At 46.5% G+C, this 18,967-nt stretch overlaps 5 protein-coding genes across 5 annotated transcripts; 1 reads left to right on the forward strand and 4 right to left on the reverse strand.

The window, feature by feature from the left end:
* Nucleotides 1-646: 646 nt before the first annotated feature.
* On the reverse strand, nucleotides 647-3,540 carry ura7 (small subunit rRNA maturation protein UTP4; the record flags this gene model as incomplete). Its single annotated transcript, XM_057217398.1, is given in 3 exon segments — nucleotides 647-1,271; nucleotides 1,289-2,420; nucleotides 2,487-3,540. The coding sequence occupies 3 exon segments, from the start codon at nucleotides 3,538-3,540 to the stop codon at nucleotides 647-649; spliced, it is 2,811 nt and encodes a 936-aa protein (XP_057079281.1).
* Nucleotides 3,541-8,167: 4,627 nt separating this feature from the next.
* Nucleotides 8,168-8,470, reverse strand: N7516_004679 (uncharacterized protein; the record flags this gene model as incomplete). The annotated part of the gene is made up of 1 exon (XM_057217399.1): nucleotides 8,168-8,470. One exon carries the CDS (start codon nucleotides 8,468-8,470, stop codon nucleotides 8,168-8,170), a length of 303 nt encoding a protein of 100 aa, XP_057079282.1.
* Nucleotides 8,471-10,971: 2,501 nt separating this feature from the next.
* Nucleotides 10,972-11,187, reverse strand: N7516_004680 (uncharacterized protein; the record flags this gene model as incomplete). Its single annotated transcript, XM_057217400.1, has 1 exon — nucleotides 10,972-11,187. One exon carries the CDS (start codon nucleotides 11,185-11,187, stop codon nucleotides 10,972-10,974), a length of 216 nt encoding a protein of 71 aa, XP_057079283.1.
* Nucleotides 11,188-12,255: 1,068 nt separating this feature from the next.
* Nucleotides 12,256-12,549, reverse strand: N7516_004681 (uncharacterized protein; the record flags this gene model as incomplete). Its single annotated transcript, XM_057217401.1, has 1 exon — nucleotides 12,256-12,549. One exon carries the CDS (start codon nucleotides 12,547-12,549, stop codon nucleotides 12,256-12,258), a length of 294 nt encoding a protein of 97 aa, XP_057079284.1.
* Nucleotides 12,550-17,237: 4,688 nt separating this feature from the next.
* N7516_004682 (uncharacterized protein) lies at nucleotides 17,238-18,614 on the forward strand (the record flags this gene model as incomplete). Its single annotated transcript, XM_057217402.1, has 2 exons — nucleotides 17,238-17,450; nucleotides 17,517-18,614. 2 exons carry the CDS (start codon nucleotides 17,238-17,240, stop codon nucleotides 18,612-18,614), a joined length of 1,311 nt encoding a protein of 436 aa, XP_057079285.1.
* Between the last annotated feature and the right edge of the window lie 353 nt (nucleotides 18,615-18,967).

Here is an 18,967-nt window from a genome sequence, read left to right on the forward strand (position 1 = left end):
CTATAGTCCTGCTGTTGACCTCCCTATTGGATCTCCTGGGAGTATATGTTCTGGCAAATATAGGGTTTCTCGGGTTTCTCGGGTTTCTCGATTTATGACAGAGTATCCCTGGCCCTTGCAGTTGGGTCTATATGGAAGGAGGAAGATGTGTCGGACTTGACAGCTGACGTGTAGACGATAAGCCGATAAGCGGATCGGAAGGAGATTCGGGATTCACGGAGACAAGTAGTGCAGCAGGTTCAAGGCCTTTTCAGAAAGGATCAGCTCAGTCCTAGAGGGGTGTGTATAGAGAGGGTTTAAAAGTCGAGGGAGCCTGAACTCGGAGGCTTTTAAGTCACTCAGCGCCTAAGGCCCCGCACTGGTTCTGGATCGCCGTTTTATTTGAACCTTGGGAAATCCCGAGCTTCCAAAGGTTCCTTTGTCCCGACCTCTTTTGTACTTCATAGATGTTTAGATCCCAGGGATATACGAGAGTCCAGTTATAAATTTAATTTTTAAGGGGGTAATCATCAATTCAGAATCCCTGTACATAAGGCGCCGATAACATGCGCTCCTCCAAGTATGCTCAAATGACACCATATTACATGTCGAATCAGCTGCATTCTCTCTTTTTTTTTTACAGAAAGCCCTCTCATATCTCTCTGCTTCACTCGTAGTCCTTCACGTAACGACCAGGCAGCTCAACATCCCACATAGGTCGCTCCACCACTGCGACTTCCAGCATCCCACTCGGGTTCTGGTCGTCGGAACCATCATCCGACAAGGTGTTGAGTGGTACGATTCCGAGGATATCACGGTATTTATAAGTGTGCCACCACCGACGTGTAGGCTGAGCCGAGGCACCATTAGCTTCCACCAGCTGTTTCTTTGGGGTATCGCTAGCGGTCTTCCGTGGTCCCTTCTGTGGGGTTTCGGTTTCGACCGCAGTTCCATCTCCGCGTCGTAGACGGGCAAGTGTGGTCTCATTGGTGGCTGCGAAGGTCTCGTCGTACTCGTAAGCCTCGTCATCCTCGCCTGCGACACGGGGACGTTCCTTGTCCAGCGCGATCCATTCTCCCTGCGATGCATCGCTCCCGACGATCTTGCGGACCTTGGTGCCAAAGTGGACATCCATTTGTGACTGAGGGATTCGGTCACCGGCACCGGTGTTGTGCTTCCTCCGCTCTTCTTCGTCGTCGTCGAGGGCTTCGCGCTTGCGCTTCGATGCCTTAGCAAGCTGACCCGCGGTCTTGCCCTCTTCCACCGCTCCGGCCTCCTCGGGGAGGGGAAGTCTTGGAGCAGATCAAACATCCACAGCCAAGAGGCTCCGTAGAGCCAGAGGCGTTCGCGGCCCTCAAAGAGATCCCACATGCAGCCCATAGCTCGGTCCTTAACGCCTCGGAACTCCGCGGGGAGGTATGCCTTGGGGTTGCGTCTAGACCAATCAGACAATTTGCCATCCCGGGCATCAAATTCGATGAGTTGATGCTCGCTTGTGAGGACCATCAGTCGATATTCGCCAGACTGATGTGTGCCATTGGCCAGAAGCTTTTGTGTGGGGGTGGGCTTAGGACGGAATGACAACAAAGTGATGCCGGACTTCATACGAGGAATTGGTGATTCGGTGGCAGCGGTAGTCCAGCGCTCGCCCTCAATTACAACGTCCTCATCCTCGTCATCAGATGAATCATCATCGGACTCTGAGGCTCCGTTACGTTTGATCGCACCGTTCGCGGATCCTGTCGCTGTGCCGAGCACCCAGGTGTCGACACAACCGGAGATATCACCACTCGCCAGAACCTTGCTGTCATCTGAGAACACCACAGATCGTATCGTTCTCTCGTAGTCACCCAATGTTCCGTGGGATGCTTTTTCGTGTCGTACATGGCGTGTAGCTCTCTTGAGCTTTGCGAACTGTGGCATCACCTGGGGCTTCTCATTAGATGCGGATGTTGGCTGGATCCTTGCCATGTAGATGTCACTGTTGGGGCGAACAATTGAAAGCCATCGGCTGTCGGGGGAGATGGTCACAAGGCGAGCACCTTCATCGGAAAGCACTTTGGGTACGTCGACCTTCTGGATGCGCAGAGCACCCTTCTCATCGCCCTTTCGGCGACGGAGAGAAAATATTTTGACCTCAGAAATGGTTGCAACAGCTAGTGTCTTGCCATCTGACGACAGCATCGCCGATGAAATATTTTCCTCGCCCTGGATCAGAACCTTACCAACGAGTCTATGGCGTTGGCCATCAATGTTCTCATGTGAAGACGCAGGGCCTCGAGATACACGCCACAAGCTCACTTCTCTGTCCCAGAAACTCATAACCAAACGGGACGACGGTGCGGAGGTGAGCTGAGGAATCTGCGGGAGACTTGAAAGCTTGCGGTGGTGTTCCTTTCCGAATTCACGAAGAGGAAGTACGATCGGTGTAGCGTCGGGACCTTTGAACCAAACAAGTTAGCATCACTCGAACACCTCAAATTGGTAGTGGGCTAGGGTTGGCATACCTCCAGACACAGCGATACTGATATCCTTCGTTTCGTAGACAGCGAATGTCTTGACGTCGTGGGTGTGGTAGCGACGATGCATGATCTCAGCCCAGCGACCCTTCTTGTCGCCCTTCTCGCCCTCCTTCTTGCGATAGACGACCGTCCTCTGGTCGGCACCTCCACTGACAACAGTATCTCCATTGGCACTCACTGCGATATCAAGGGTATCGGCGAGATGGCCCTGTATCCGTTGAACGAGAGAGTAATTCTTTGCATCCCAGAACCGAATTTCACCAGCCGAGTCACCGGAAACGATCGTGCCATCTGGCAGACATTTCACTGACCAAACTAACAGTTCCTTCGGACCACCAGTGGGGCCTTTGCCCAGGGAGATTGTGCGCAGCATCTGACCAGTACGGATATCAAAGAGACGGATAGAACTATCAGCATAACCAGCGACGATAGTGTGGCGGTTCTGGAAAGTAACGCTCAGGACGCGCGCTCTTTTCGTTGAAGGACGCATCAGACGCAAGAACTTGAGCTCGTTATCGGCAGTAGACAAGATGACAATTGACCCATCCGCACATCCTGCGGCAAGGTGCTGACCGGTGTACTCGCCCTCGGCGGGAGGAAGCACCTTTCCATCTTTGCCCTTGGTCGGCTGCCAGCGGGGCTGCGCAGCAAGACACCAGATCTCTCCATAGTTTCCACTGGAGTGGCGTAGCGGGCGACCATTCTCAAGATCCCATTCGGTGACGGCTGTGGAGTATCCAATGCTAAACAGACGCAGTTTTCCCGGTAATTTGGTGCCATCGGGCCCGTCCTCCTGGGGATCCAGAGTCCATGCAAGTCCTTCGATGCTTCTATCTTTGCCTCCACGCATCACGGTTTCCTGGAACCAGGCGCCGCGCATCGGGTTCCATATTTCAATATCACCGTTCGCACGACCGATCGCGAGTCTAAGGGTGGGTACGCCACGTCCAGCTAAATCTGCTGACGGGGGATGGGAGAATGCAAGTGCATTGATTGCCTGTGGGTTATAAGAAACGAAACGGCAACGGTGGATATCCATGATTGAAGATGTGGGCTTCGAAGCCTGAGAGCTCGTTTCGGATGGTTTTGAACGGTGTGCAAATCAGAAATGGGGGGTGCTGAAGATCAATTCAGAAATAATTCAGCTCAGGCTGTAGAACCAGCCTTTAGACAGTCATCTCTTAAGCACAAGGGGTGATTATAACGTGGTGCCAAAGCTTTCCTTGCAACTGTTGCGCTGCCGCTTTTTTTTTCTGTAGATAATTTTTAGCGGCCGGAATATCTTGGCTAGTCGGGAATGTTTCCCCGAAATCACGTGTGGGAATTCGAATATCCTGGTGCCTTATGGATCGGGCGAAAATATGAATAACTATACAACATACAACATAAGGAAGAAGAAAAGAAGAAAAAAAAGAGGAGGGCCCCCAAACCCACAATCCTCCTCCATTGGGACCGCAAACCCCCTTCGATTGGTCCCGGCCAATTACCTAGGGGTATGACGGGTTCTTCTATCTACTCAATGATCAACCTTTAGAGTGCATAGCGACCTTATGAACTGGCCCCGAGGTCATGAAGCCCAGAACCTATATACTACTCAGCATCACACGGTAGACTTCCGAGCGCCATTCCACTACGCTGGGCAGGAGTGGGTTTGGAGGTAACAACACATCTCTTAAGTGACCTAACTGATAGTCTCGATACTTAGCTTTCTCCACTTCGTCGGGATGCCAAATCTTCAATGATTCGAATTCATACATATCTTACGTTCCATATACCAGTATTTTGCCTTTTTATGTTCTTTATTACGTTCGTTCCATTCTTTTTATATGCCATGTCTCCGACAAAATAAGATTTTAGCGAAACGTGACAGTTAAATCCTCTTTCACGTGCCTATAATGTATCAAAGTAAAAGTTCATCCTTAATTCGCCCTTGATCCTATCATAATTCGCCCTTGAAGTTATGATATCAGCCTTTGTAGGTCAGTGGTAGACTGTTCCACTCGTAGTCTATCCAAGACTTATAGATATGGAGAGGTCCACGGTTCGATCCCGTGTAAAGGCAACTTTATTTTTTATTTATTTTCTAAATAAATAGTATTCCTTTAAAATACAGAAAGGGAAGAGGAGCGAGCACATATCTGTTTTGGACCGAGACTAACAGTGGAAAACTGGTAATTGTGAAGGAAAAAAAGGAAATGCCATTTATGTCGCTCAAAATTTGTCCCTTTGGCAAAATCCGAAATTTTGTTCAACGCCCTTAACGAGCAAATTACCAATTAGAAATAGCAAGACGATCAAAGCCATACATACTAACTAGTTAGTAGTTTACCTCTGCTGGACCACTTTCATGAGTATCCTGGCATTGTATATTGTTCTCATATCTAATTATAACAGGAATTCAAGGTAATCATGAAGCTTCTCTTCTCCTAACATCATGAATTTTTTGAATGTATCATCCTCTTTGATACTCGACCGCCCTTTTCATCGGTCTTTGTTGGCGTTTCTGAATTAAAATGAGATATGTCAAAATATCAAATAAGCCCTTATAGCTCAGTGGTATGAGCGCAGCACTTGTAATGCTGAGGTCCGTCGTTCGATCCGGCGTGGGGGCTAAAAGCAGATATCTTTTCTTTTTTGCGGTTCACCACAATTCGCATATCCTAAACGCTCAAGTGGGATGTCCGGCGTTAGGGCATTTTTTTTCTGATTTTTTTTTTTGGCACTGCAGAGCGAGGTTTAGATATCGGGCATGGATGGAGCGGCGAAATGTGGGGGTCTACATACCGTTCGATTCCCCCTACCTAGGATGAATTTATTTTATACTATTTTACTACATATATATCCAATGCCACACACGCCCTATAGTTATTCAGTTCTGTGCATTTCAAATCTCCTACTCAATGGGCTTCTACCCAAGGGCTTGATCGGTCAATTACTTACAACTTAAGCTTCCACGATCAAGCGCATATATATTCATGTATTCAAAATAATCATTTAGAAGGGAGATAATCTTTTTTTTTTTTTTTTTTGGCAACTAAATTATTGCAAGGGTAAATTACTCCGTCCATCGTAGAACGCCACCTGCTCTTCTTTCGTCTCAAACATTTGTGGCGAAGCTCCATAATCATCACTGGCTCTGTCTGTGAATCTTTATAGAGTAGACCATTGTAGGTAACAACCAATGACAGAGTTATGTGGTTATGTGCCGGTGACATATAAAAACACACCTAATTGACAGAATTACTTTTAGCCACAGCGATCTCATTAGAAGACCAATCTTGTCCTCTGTAACCATGTAGTCTTGGAGTTCTTGAAGATCAAGATCCTGACCACGGATCTCTTTGGCTTGCTTAGCAATCTGCTTAGCACCGCCGGCAACCTGGTTTTCTGGCAGTTCGATGTAGATGGTTTCCTTGATATCTGCATTCAAGAAGGCAGTTTTGATATCCACATGGTGGAGAAACCAATTCAAAGCTGCAGCAATTGCGCAGAAAACTTCGAAAGACATGGGTTTTGCAACCACGGCATAAACCTCGTGGAAATCAACGTCTTTGATCTGATTAAATCCACGTGCAACCAGGCGGGCTTTGTAGAGGCTTGTGTCTTTCTTGGTGTCGAAAGCCAGCGCAAGGTAAGCGGCTTGCGGCTGGTCTTGTTTGTCTTTCGATCGACTGTCTTCCAGGTGCCATTCTTGATTTGCGCTTTTAATTCAATGTGCGCAGCAGTCAACCATTTCTCTCGTTCAACGCAGTTCACAGCGTCAACCCATTCATTGGGTATGTAGCCGACGTCACGCGGTGTCAACTTGTTGTTAATTGGAACGGAATCTTCAATGTCATCGTCTATAGCAGCTTTGTTGTCTATGGCAGCTGCAAAGACAGACAGGATAGCTTCATTCATCTGATCAGCAAAGACAGCTGTCTCAGATGGATCCAAGCCGGCGCAGTGAGCAGCCAGGTGCTCCAACATAGCTCGGCTGGGCTTCCGGATCCTAGTTGAACGGCGTAGTGGCGGTTGATCAGTCAGCGGCTGTTGATTATTCACGTTTGTTATGAACGTTCAAGCACCAAAGCTGCAACAGAGAATAGAACGTCCACGTGCTGTGATCGACCATATCAGATTGCAGTCCGTCTCATGCCAGTGCCAGGGCATAGTCACAGACAGCAAGATCAAGTTCAAGCCAGTTGTCTGGGGTCGAGTATATGATAGACTCGGCATCAAGTTTCCCTTTGCGATGTTCTTAGACCACCGTCGCTCCGATGGCTCTGTGGTTTCAGGCCGCAGAAAGACCCTAGCCTGGCTGGAAAGCCTGCCGATGGACCACGCCAACCAGTGGTATTTCTGTTGTGAATTAGCCGGGATTTTACAATTTAACCTTCCTGTTTACGACGTCGAGAAACCCGATGATCGTCTGGCTTGGCAAAATAAAATCATACAAGATATCGCCCCCAAAAAGTCCTACACAAGTTTCACTAATAAGCTGCCGCCGATGCCTCACCCTTAACCTAGCGGCCAAGAGATCTGCCAATTTTCTTCAAATTCAATTCAGATTCACTTCAGATTCACTTCTGATTTAATTTACTTTAGAAGTCCCTTATGCCCATTTTAGAAGACATTAGTTTTATTAGGCATCTTTAAGCATCGGCGTCAATTAATTACTACAACATAGAGTAGATCTAAATTACTGCTGGCAATATGAACCAATGTGAGAGTTATTTCTCGGGTGGCATACTTAGTCGCCCGTAGCTCTGTTTCTGATTTGAAATGTGAGTATCTCCTGGGGTCGACTAGTCCCTAGATATATATCATGGCATCGGATTCAACCTTAAAGTATACACTTGTACAGGACGAGATGGACACATATAGTTGTAAATTCAAAAGGCACATACAATAGCCACTATATATCCAATGCACCTTAATCGCCTAGCAAAGAAAAAGGGGGGGGTTTGGAACATTGTATTTGTGCAACACCACGAACGTTGTAGGATATCTTCGAATCCCCTATTGCAACTCACCGTCACAGAAAGAGATGAGTGAATTGCAAATCGACCAACCGATAAGAAGCGGTCAACAACCCTACCGTCCGAATATTGATTAGGAAGCAATCACCGATCAGCAATCTGACTTGGTCGTGTTGCAGTCTTGATCAGGGGTATGCCGCGACACCATTGGATATCCGAGCAAGTTTCGTAAGTGTAAACTAAACACTCGGGTTGAAGCCCAGTTTTAAATTTTAGTGGCGTGGCATGAGCTGCATTGTGCTCTTCGAGACCATTGTATATGGAAATACAATGCCAGATGTAAGGGAACCAACGGGAAATCTGCCCCGAAAATGCAGGCTCAGCTGAATCTGCCAGCGCGAGTAGAGTAGAGTAGACATATTGCGCCACGAACAACGCAGCCTGTCAACCAATAGTAACATGCAATCGCGAACGGGTGCGACAAATTCCTATCAGATAAAGGGGTAGAGAGTGATAGTCTGCCACGTCAGAAGCAACCATCATTTTTTTAGCTTGTCGTCGTTCGTTGTGGCTGATTGGAAGTAGCCTGTTATGCTTGCTTATGTATCGGACTTCTGAGATACTTGCAGGTATACTCTCTGATAGGCCGTGGCTGTACTTGGCTCTGCAGCGGACAATCCACATCTAAAACGCCATGACAACATATCACTGGACGAGCATGAACGAGCTTTCAGACATGGGAGGCTGAGATGAATTACCGCATTGCCATTGGATAGTCTCGAATCCAAGTGCGAATAAGGCAACCTCGGCCAGACCGGTGTATGACATCTGCTGCGGGGGGCCTGATAGAACAGTTCGAATCAACCTTGGGTCTTTTGCAATTTCGAGTGTGCGTTTTCCATGTTTCCATGCCGCCTTGAAACACTCCAAGGAGAGAATATCCTTAATTGTGCGGGTTGCATGGCGGGATTCCACTTGGTTACAGGCAACAGCTGCGGGGGTGGCCATTGGAGACACCCTGTCAGCATGGGCTCGGACCCAACTTCGGGCGCATTGGATCGATAGTTCGCTTGTGTTTTGCTGATATTAGGGAAAATACACTTGCCCGGTCATTTCATTATTGATTTGAATGATCACGTTCGTGTTGTTTTTTTTTTTCCGGTACAAAGTACTCCGTACGGAGTAACCTTTGATCTGTTTATCCTCCGGAATTGTGGTTGGCTTTGAGGGGATTGGCGCGACCCCGGCTCATCGAACTTAATTAGATTGTTCCTCGTGTGCTTGTGCTTGATCTATTTTCATAGGAGGCTGGTGCAAGTTAGGTCCACATATGTGTATTGTATCCAGCTGAGATGGACCGCGATCTTTGAGGACATCCCGTCCACGGTAAAACTCTTCGGCAGACTCGATAACTAGTTAACTAGTTAATCCGTATGTCGTACATTGTACCTAGGCGACATGGAGGATATTATTTGTCGAGCCGGTAACCCCTAATTGCGCCTCGTGGAATCGCGTGCTGCTGCGCCAGAGATGGCGAGGTCATAGACAACCTTGGAAGGCTAGTGAACTTATATTTTGTAGTTCACGATTGGCCCCAATTTGGCTTTCATCCCACCTTCCCCATTGGACCCTACTTGCCAGAGTTGTTTGGATTTACCTCGGATAACAAAGATACCGGATCGGCAATATGAACATAATGACAATCTGAAATGATGTTCGCGCCAAGATAGAAAGCAAATTGTCTCGTTAAGCAGAAGGTGACCGAGCGGCCGGCTGCATGTGCCTTTTTCCAGGCCCACTATACTTCGTACAAGCAAAATCAAACCACATTCTGATCTGAGATATATTATTGAGGGAGAGCAGCAATTGATTGGAAATTTTGGATCCCATTTTGGTACATCTTTCGCAAATTTTGGTAGATTGCACTATGAAGCGAACGCGCAATATGGAAAGCCAGAAGTGTGGGACGCGAACCTGGCAATGACGATATAGACTAAACTATGTAACGACGCCGAGTATCACTAAGGTAAGAGAGACATGGAAGTTGGTTTATAAGCGTTCTTTGGGGTTGAGTTCGAAGGTTTCGAGTTACCGTGGAGGTCGTAAACGTTTGGAATAACTCGGGTCAAGGCAACAAAGTACAAATTTCAATTTATCCTCTTTCGGACAGCCTTACATTTTGTATGTTGTATGGTTATGTTGTACAGTACCCGGTACATTGAAATTGTAAAGCTTCAAAGTGGATCTTTTTTCTTTCCTTACACTACGGGTATTCTCCACTCTGTTTTATGCCCTAAGCCCCGTCAGGTTTAGCGACGTAATGAATAGCCTTGCAGCTCCAGTTACCTTTGCCGTCTGAAAAAAAAGTCTGGCTAGAAAAATGACCGATAGAGTATGTCGTAGGTCAATTGATCCGGTTTGGAAGGATTGCAATACTATCCCGTAGTTCTAGTCTATAAAACTAGTCGAATTGTGGTAGACAGTGGCAATTTCAATTTGAATTGAAAGAAAGCTAAAGAAAAAGGGGCGGGGAATAGGGGAGTGAAAAAAAACAGTCTAACCATGGTTTGAGCCTCCGGTGCCCCAGTCAAGCTGTGTATGTTGAACCTTTCCTAAAGGGGGCCATATTGTCTTGAATCCTTGATCCAGTCCGTGTGGCGAATAATAATTAGCATCGTCCTTATTCGTGATGGAGTTTCACAGCCATTCTGTAGGACACAAGACAGAAGAATCAATTCACAGCAGCCTTGAGAAATATCTATTAATGTTTAGAGGAAGGGAAGAAACTAGAAACACGCAAATGACTACCGTATCGAGGCCATGTCGGAAATTAGATGTACGTAAATCCGAGGTAGTACTTCACACGGAGTGACTACTAACTAGTTGCCGGGTTTGCGAGCATTTCATATGAACTTCATGCACCTCGTCCACTACCCAGAAAATTTCTCCAACTTAAGGACGAAGAAGGAGAGGAAAAAAAACCTGTGTAGTGGAGCTGTTTCTGCCAAACACAGAAAAACCTTTGTGACATTTATATAACTCCCCGCAGAGGGGCCACGAAACATCAAATTTTCACCGGTCAAGAATGCAGCTTTTTGCCCGATACATACAGAAATAAATATGTATGTGGAATTTCGCTACGATATACAACCGAAGAGTCTCCGGAATCCAATGTATTCGGATATCTAGACAACAATTTAGTGCCTATACGGAGTACAATTATAGGCTAAGAGATATCTAAATGGTATTTAAGGTTCTAAGTTTAACTAGAAATCATAACTAGCGATGATGAATTATAGCCACCAGAAACCTATCTGAGAAACATAGCCACAAATTTCAACCTCTTTGTGCGTACGGTATCCGCATTATCCGACAACAGCCACAGTTCCGCCACATATTCTTTTCACATTAAGACGAATGGTGGAGCGGAAAATTGTCAGATATAGCGGGGCGGAAGAGAAAATTGTATGTTGTACTCGCGCATACGTATAACATACATTATACATACATTAGAACCATGTAGCAATAGAAACTAGATGGTGAACAGGAAAGAAAAAGCGGTGGGGATTTCGATCTTTTCCAATACTACCATGGTTGATACATCCCGGCACGGCCCTGGGATAACCGTTGTTGAAGGTGGAGTTTGGGTTACCGTCCACAGGTACTGCGTACTCGGAATTGGCGTTGATACCATGGTTCAGCAAGCGTGTGATGTCGGAGGGCATTGTGGAATGGATCCATCTGCGAGGCGAGAAAAAAAAAAGACCGGATCCCACACATACGTTTTTATCGGGTTCTTTGCTAGGTTTTTCTGTGGGCTGTATCATACTAGGGTGTTTTTGTATAGACTGCAAGTCTCGGGAACTTGGTCTCTAGATACGGAGTACTCTGTATGGAGTATGAAATGTATCCATATGGGATATCAAGTATGAATGAGATAGATGGTGCCTGTATTGTGTGTATAGAATGCATATAGTATCCACTTAAAAATGATTACCTTATACATCAGCGATGATATTTGAATGTAGAACATTTAGCTGGTATATGATTTGATGAGATATCTAAATATCCAGTCCACACCGCTCTCAAACAAACGAGTAATGTCTACAAAAGAACATTGATCTACATTGGAAGCAGAAATCCGAGATGATGGTTTGATGCCTCGTTAGACTAATGAACTCCCTGTATACTCCGTATGCTGTACGGAGTAGTACGGAATACAATATGTATAGTGGAAGGATCTTCCCCTTGCAGAAAGAAATATACACATCGAAGGTAAGTGAAATAAGCAACGTGGAGGGAAATCGAAGGGTTATATTACTGTCTCTTAGTTTGCAGGGTCATGAGTAAGGGAAACCACATATATAAGTATACTGTGGCCCATCGGGGCGAGATCTTGCAGCAACCGGGGAAACCAACCGATGGCAGGCTATTTAAGTTTTGCCCATAGACAAGTGAACACCTCCTTGAAGACTTGACTTGCATTGCTGGGTGTTTGCGGGTGAGGTTTTACTTGCCCAAACACTTAACAAACAAGGATCAAGCACCCCTTGAATTAACCCAAGCGCTTCTAACAGGAAATTCTCTATTCAAATAACCATGCTGAGCAAAATGCCTGTGATTAAAATAATGGAGAGGTTGAGACTCACAGCCAAAAATAGATAAAATTGCAACTAATCCGCTACGGGAAGCTAAAGAGTCTGGGGCCAATAGAAGTACCAGACCAAGTCCAGACTCAAATTACAACATATGCCCATCGCCATATGCGCGCGCTTTAAAGCTACCCTCATCCTTTAGACTGCTTCATGCTGTCGGTACTTGAAACATGGGGCGAGACATGCGTCAGGAGACAAATATGGCAAGACGTGCTGATTTGCAAGGCTCTTCTTCCCCTTTTCAGGAGGTACAGTACTGCGCCGGCTGGGCGCATCGGAAGCACATCGGCCAGGTACTAGTTTCCAAGCCATCCGGGCAACCTCTGTGGACACATGTAGATCACCTCTTACTGACTGAGTGAGTGCTGTTTTAATGAAACTGAGTGCAGCTGCAGTGGGATGTGCCCCATCGCGACCACGTAATTGCTGCATGGGCCTAGTCTGTCCCCGGAGCCCCTTTCCCTTCGAACAGCTTTACAAAGATCGTTTTTAGTCCAATTGTTTCTTACAGATTTGCCCTTCCTGGAATGATTTAGCAGACCTTACAGAGTACGGAGTATCAGACTTGTACATGGGTGGTGGGACAGTATCCCGATAATTGCCCTTTACTTTTTACTGGGTCGCACAGGTCATCCCCGCCATTTGGGGGCGGACTACTCAAGTAGGCAACAGTAGTAACTAGTTAACTAGTTAACTATACAAAATTAGGTACATGGTACTATCCACTCACATGGATAATATATGCAAATCAACTAGAATCCTGGAGTACACAAGCGCATACAACTTAAGTAGGCACTGCCCTAATATGAAAGTTTTTGGATAGGGGTTTCTAAAATTGATTGACGCAATAAGCAATACATGGTATGGTGCCAGACTCAGCAGGTAAAAGGCCTCCACAGATATGAGGTCTAGGCTCTTATGGTGCTGACATGTTACTAAGAATGAAAGGTACTCTGTACAACTATCTACAGTATGGAGTACACATATTACATTAAGCCTTGGCGATCAATTTAACTGGTACGGTACAACAAAAGTCCCTGGCATGCTTTGTGAGTTTCTGACAAGAATCTAAATTAGCAGACCAAGTGTGTTTGTGATCTGCTCTCTGCATATTAGCCGTGTCTATCATTCAGATTTCTTATTTGAGAGCCCCTTGCTTTGCTACATTGTACAGTCCCGACAACACCCTTTAATGGCCATCGCCTATCTCCTCCCCCCCCTTTTTTTCCCTGCTGGTCTTGCACGAGGTGGGAATACTCCGTTGTCGAGAGGGGGATCATTGCTTCGGCAACTGTCATCCCCAGTTTAGATGAGAAGGCACCAACGAATGATTCGAACTGCATTCCTTGAAGAAGTTAAGCAAGTGAAACGTATGGATCCACTACTCCAAGATAACTATACAACATATGTAGAGCCTTATGCGCTGTCGTATATCAAGCTGCATTACTCCGTACTTCGGAGTAGTACTCCGTATAGACCGGTCAATTGTATCCGTTTACTTCGATGTACACATCCTGTGCATGTCACTGAGAAACGGCCGAGTCGCATGAGGATCGATATTTCTGGGTCTGTGGATATGCGATTGAGTGGCTAAGGTTAATCCCTGGACTTTACAGAGGGCTCTCATTGAACTTATGTTATTGTAAGGGGATGAGGCAAGGGGAGACGGTGAAAATCTCCGAGTCGCAATTGTGTAGAGCAACAGGGATATAATTCGCGGAGGTTGACCTGGAAGATTTACGCGTCCAGTAAAGAGTGGGATTCTCACGGCTAAACCAGTCAATCCTGATAAGTCGAGACGTCTACAAACCTTATCTCGGGTCGAGAAGCTGGGGACAAATCAAGTGCATCTCCAGTGGTGTCACAGGCGGCAGATGCCGTAGGGATGAGTTGTAAATTGATACCCTGTACTCTGTACTCTGTACAAGAAAAACTAAATTTACATATACGCGATCCAAAATAGGAATTAATTAAAGTGATTGTAAAAGAGAAGAAAGAATTGGGCAAAACGTGCCCCAAATTACGAGAACCTGCTTTTGCGACCGAAGACCGAAACTTGAAAAATATCCCCACATGGACTCGCAGGAGACCGAGATCCCTGCAAGACAAAGGAGGCTCGGGTTATCAATTTAGGACAACCCAAGTACACCCCAGCTGAGGTACGCGAATGGGGGAAACACGCGAGATGAAGTCAACACCAGGGCAATCCCAGGCTTCTGGACCAGTCAGCGTCCATAACCCGCAGACCCTGGAACGCGCGACCGTATCGGAGGCTTTGTACGGAGTAAGAGAGCCCAGCCCATTGCAGCACTAGTAACTAAGATGCTGGATGACGAGCCAACAATGGCTGAGGATTGGCCTTAATACTTTGTCGATCAGGAGCTTTTTTCGGGCCCGGAACTCGCGGTTGTTCTTGGCTTCATTTATCTTTCTTTCTTTCTTTTTTTTTATCTTTCTTTTTCTTTTAGAATAGGAAAATGCAATAGAATATCGGAGAATTATAGACATGTACGAAAAAGATGTATTAAGACGAAAATGTAGGAAAATGGGCTTTGAAAAGGTTGAAAAGTCTCGGTAGCGACGGAGATCTCTCCACCGTCGAAGAAACTCCTTCAAATTACTAGTCTAAGAAAATGACTGGGTCGCGGCATACGGTTAAAAACACAATATTCGAGTTTCAAAAGTTATATATGCATTATATGAAATATAGAAATATAGACATATCGGATTTCTAGAGTTCTCGAACATAAATACTACTCATACTCGATAATTTTGGTTATTTTAGTTATTTTAGTTAACAGGTTAGTAAAAAAATTGTATGAATATCCTAATTCGGTATCTCTGTTCCTGTGCCTCTGTACCTTGTGCCTGTTCCCACGTTTGAAACTTCTGAAGTTCTAAATAATAACTACAGTTTCAAGCAGTTTTGCAGGTTTCAACTCCTGTCTTATATCCTTGCAGAGAGAAAAGAAGCCCTAGTTACCTATCAAAATTACCGATCTTCCCCTGGGATACGTAAATTATGGAACAGCCATACTGTAAATTTACTGTACACTGTATGCTAACCTTCAGCCTCCACTTGTCTCGTGGATTACCATACAACCAGCTCTCTCCGTGTGTATCTCCGTGTCTTCTCAGCTTCTTAACCTCTTCCTTTTCCTTCTTTCTCTTCCCACACCCGCCTGGAGAGAGAAAGTCAAAAACCTCCTCCTTGTACCTCTCTCCTTCTCTTCTTCATACCCTTTTCTCTTCCCTTCTTTTTCCCCCCTCTCTCCTCCCCTGCCAATCCTACGGAGACCCCAGAGTCTGGTCTACTGGCTGAGTTACGATTCGACGACATTTCAGTCGACGCAATCTCACACAGCCCGCTGCACTAGCACTCGAGTCGAGTCGATTTCACCTTCGCACTTGACCTTCCAATTCGACGTTTGTTAACTCAAACGGCGATCCTTCGTCCTTGTCCGCCCGGTGCCTCCCTGATCCTCGGACTTTTGACGATTCGGACCCTCCTGTTCCAGCTCCTGCCGGTTAGACGAGCGACAGCGTAGGAAAACCACTCAGGTTGACTTTTTATTGATACGAATTCGTTTTCGGTATCAGATTGACATTGAGCTTCAAACCCTGGGTAAGAAAATTCCTTTTTTTTTTTGTGGTGCTTTTGAGGTGTGCATGGTGTCAAGGTCGGAACGTCCCGATGGATAGACGAGCAAAGGATACTCGAGTTTTCCCAACATGAACCAAGAGATTGAATAAATTTCCACACAAAAAAAAAAATTCCTTCCAGAGTGCATGAAAATTGGCCCACCAGACATAATCATGGCATGGCCTCAGGGCCATATCCAAGCATCCAGCAGCCCCAACCTTATATACCTCCGATTTTGCTTCATTTCCCACCCGAGACAACACACCGAGAGCCAGATGTGGGGAGTAGCAGTTTATTGAGTGATAAAGGTTGCTGTCCATGCAGACGGCACATTATGTTCTCGACTACAATTGTGGAATGCACATCTTTTTGCTTGACATGCAATGTCTCGCCAGGGTCCAACCAGCTCTGTGGATTGCTTCTATATCCCCCCAGGCGTGGGAATATTTAAGGGGTCAATGAAAATCTCATACTCTTATTGGACATACCGGATATCGGGGCGAAAATCAGGCTGTGACACCACATACCTCATTGCACTTAATTGTTGACTGCCATCAATTATTGATTGTTGATTGCCATTGTCTTTCGGATCGTTGACTGCTGCGAATGCAATTGACGAATAGATAACTGACATTGTTGCCTATTTAGGACTTGTTCATCTGAATCTTTGATATAAACCCACTTGTCTCCTCACGTGGACTCCATCCTTGAATCTCTCGCACTTCTCCCATCTAAGAAACTCTTTCAGTCTCTTCACTGAGCCTTGTTCTTTCAACTCGTTAATTCGTGAAGTGTGAGTCCTAACCATTCCGTTACCAAGGCATCCCCCCTGATGATTGTGACCCCCTTCATAGGGTTATTCTCCTGCACTCCACATTCCGCAGCACTAGCCTAGGGGTGAAGACGTTGACTCGTACTTCATCTCTTCGTTGGTATCCAACAGAATCCCAATTCACCGGATCATTCCTGCCTAGATGCCAGTCTTGCCGTCACGGTAAGGGTTGCATTGTGCCCTCTGCCCGAAGGCTCTTTTCTGGGTTAGTACTTCTCCGAAGGAGTGATGACCCTTCCCGTCTCCTGCATGGTTATCGGCACACATCTCTACACTCTACCTTGTTGTGCTTTTCCCATCTCACGCTCTCTTGCTTTCTCGTCACTTAGACGTTACAATCTTTTAATCATTTCTTTTACGTTGGCCTCTGCTAATATTAATTTCCTTCAGCCTTACCTTTGAAGACTTCCTCCCGGCCACCTTTTCCAGCATTCGAACTATTGTTCCACGCTGATCCACTCATTAATCGTTACAACCTTTCCGTCATTCATTCCAATACACTAATACCACGACTGTCGCTCTCTTAATTCCGTCGTTGCCCGATAGACCCGTTCTTCAGGCTTCCTTTCATTGAAACTCGGCAAAACAAACCTCATACATCAACTTGTGCTTCATACTTCGGTCGACCCAAGTACTTTCGCAATCATGGATTACCATCGCAACTACCGGCCTTGTCCCACCTTCTTTGTGGAGGAAGATTACGGCCTGGAAATTCGTATGCGGCAAGAGCGGCAGGCGAAGCAGGAACATGACAAGCAGATGGCTCGTGAGCGTCAGTATGTTATGGCAGATGAGCTGTCCAATCTCACAAGTGAACAGCTTCGGGACGATGTCCTGAGTCACATGTTGGAAATGGATGTGAGTGTTGATCAGATACGTTTCTTTCCCAAGGTTATACACGTTGCTAACCTAATTATCGCATAGAACCAAACCCTGCCCGACGTCGAGTCCATTGACATCCAAACCGAGATCCAGTGGTTCATGCGACCATATCTTCTTGACTTCTTGATCGAGGCCCACACTGCGTTCCAGCTGCTGCCATCCACCTTGTTCTTGGCGATCAACCTTCTAGACCGATACTGCTCCAAGCGTGTGGTCTACAAGCGTCACTACCAGTTGGTTGGCTGTGCAGCTCTACTCATTGCGGCCAAGTACAATGACAAGAAGGATCGTGTTCCCACCATCAAGGAGTTGAAGTCGATGTGCTGTTCTCTTTATGACGACGATATGTTCACTCAGATGGAATGGCATGTCCTCCAAACTCTTGGCTGGTCCATTGGACACCCGACTGTGGATGCTTTCTTGCAGCACGCTGTTCTGGATGATACTTACGACCCCGAGGTGGAACACATGGCTCTGTACATCCTGGAGATTGCCTTGTTCCACCGGGACTTTGTCGCCAAGCTATCATCTGAACTTGCTCGTGCTGCACTCGCGTTGTCCCGCTGCATTCTTAACCGACCGCAGCCTCGTCACACCCACTGGGCATCGCAGTATGACTCGATGACTCTTGTTGCCTTGTCTCAACAGTTGCACCAACCTTCCACCGTCGTCGCCCGCAAGTACGCTTCTGCCCACTACTCTCGGGTCTCGAAGGTCATGGAACACTTCCTCAACCGCCAGGCTTCCTTGGCAACCTACGCCCGTTGCACCCCTCCGGTCGAGACTCCTGTCGAGTCCAAGCCGTACAATGGGGAGATTGGTCTTGCCACCCCTCAGAAGTCTCAGCAGTTGACGGCTATTCCTCATGGTTACCTCACTCCTCCCATTACGCCGGACAACGAGGCACTTGTGCATGCTCATACACAAATGACCAATCACGATATGAACCGTGGAATGCCCACTGTCCACCATGGCTGTTCCCCTTCCCCCGGACCATCCGTTGAGATGCAATACATAAACAGCGAAGCATACCAGCAACAGCATGAGGCTATGTACATGGCTCAGCAAGCAGCGCTCCAGCAGTTCCCTATGGCACCTACCCACATGGGAATGAGCCAGACCTATCAGGGTGGGATGTAAAAGAAACGACGGAACGAACGGCAATCCAAATGATATTTGGTCATTGCACATATTTCCAGCACTTCATTTCATTTCTCTCATCTTCATAGAATGACTCCAAGGAGCATCCGATTCCGCATTGATTCACCTCGATATCTTCATCTTAATACTCAATGCGCCATACCCGCTTGTCGACCTGTGCCATATTCCCCGAATTCGACTGCATCCACTTTCGTCCTTTACGCTTTGCATTCTGCTCTGGTTCCGCGGAATCAGAGTCGAGACCAGCCCTTCACTTCCTGTTCTAAAAATTGCATACCCATTTGCTCCCCATACCCATTAGTCTTGGGTCATCAGTTGCACTTGATTTAACC

Source organism: Penicillium verrucosum, assembly GCF_028828655.1.
Source record: "Penicillium verrucosum strain IBT 35672 chromosome Unknown utg000001l_segment0_segment0, whole genome shotgun sequence".
NCBI lineage: Eukaryota > Fungi > Ascomycota > Eurotiomycetes > Eurotiales > Aspergillaceae > Penicillium > Penicillium verrucosum.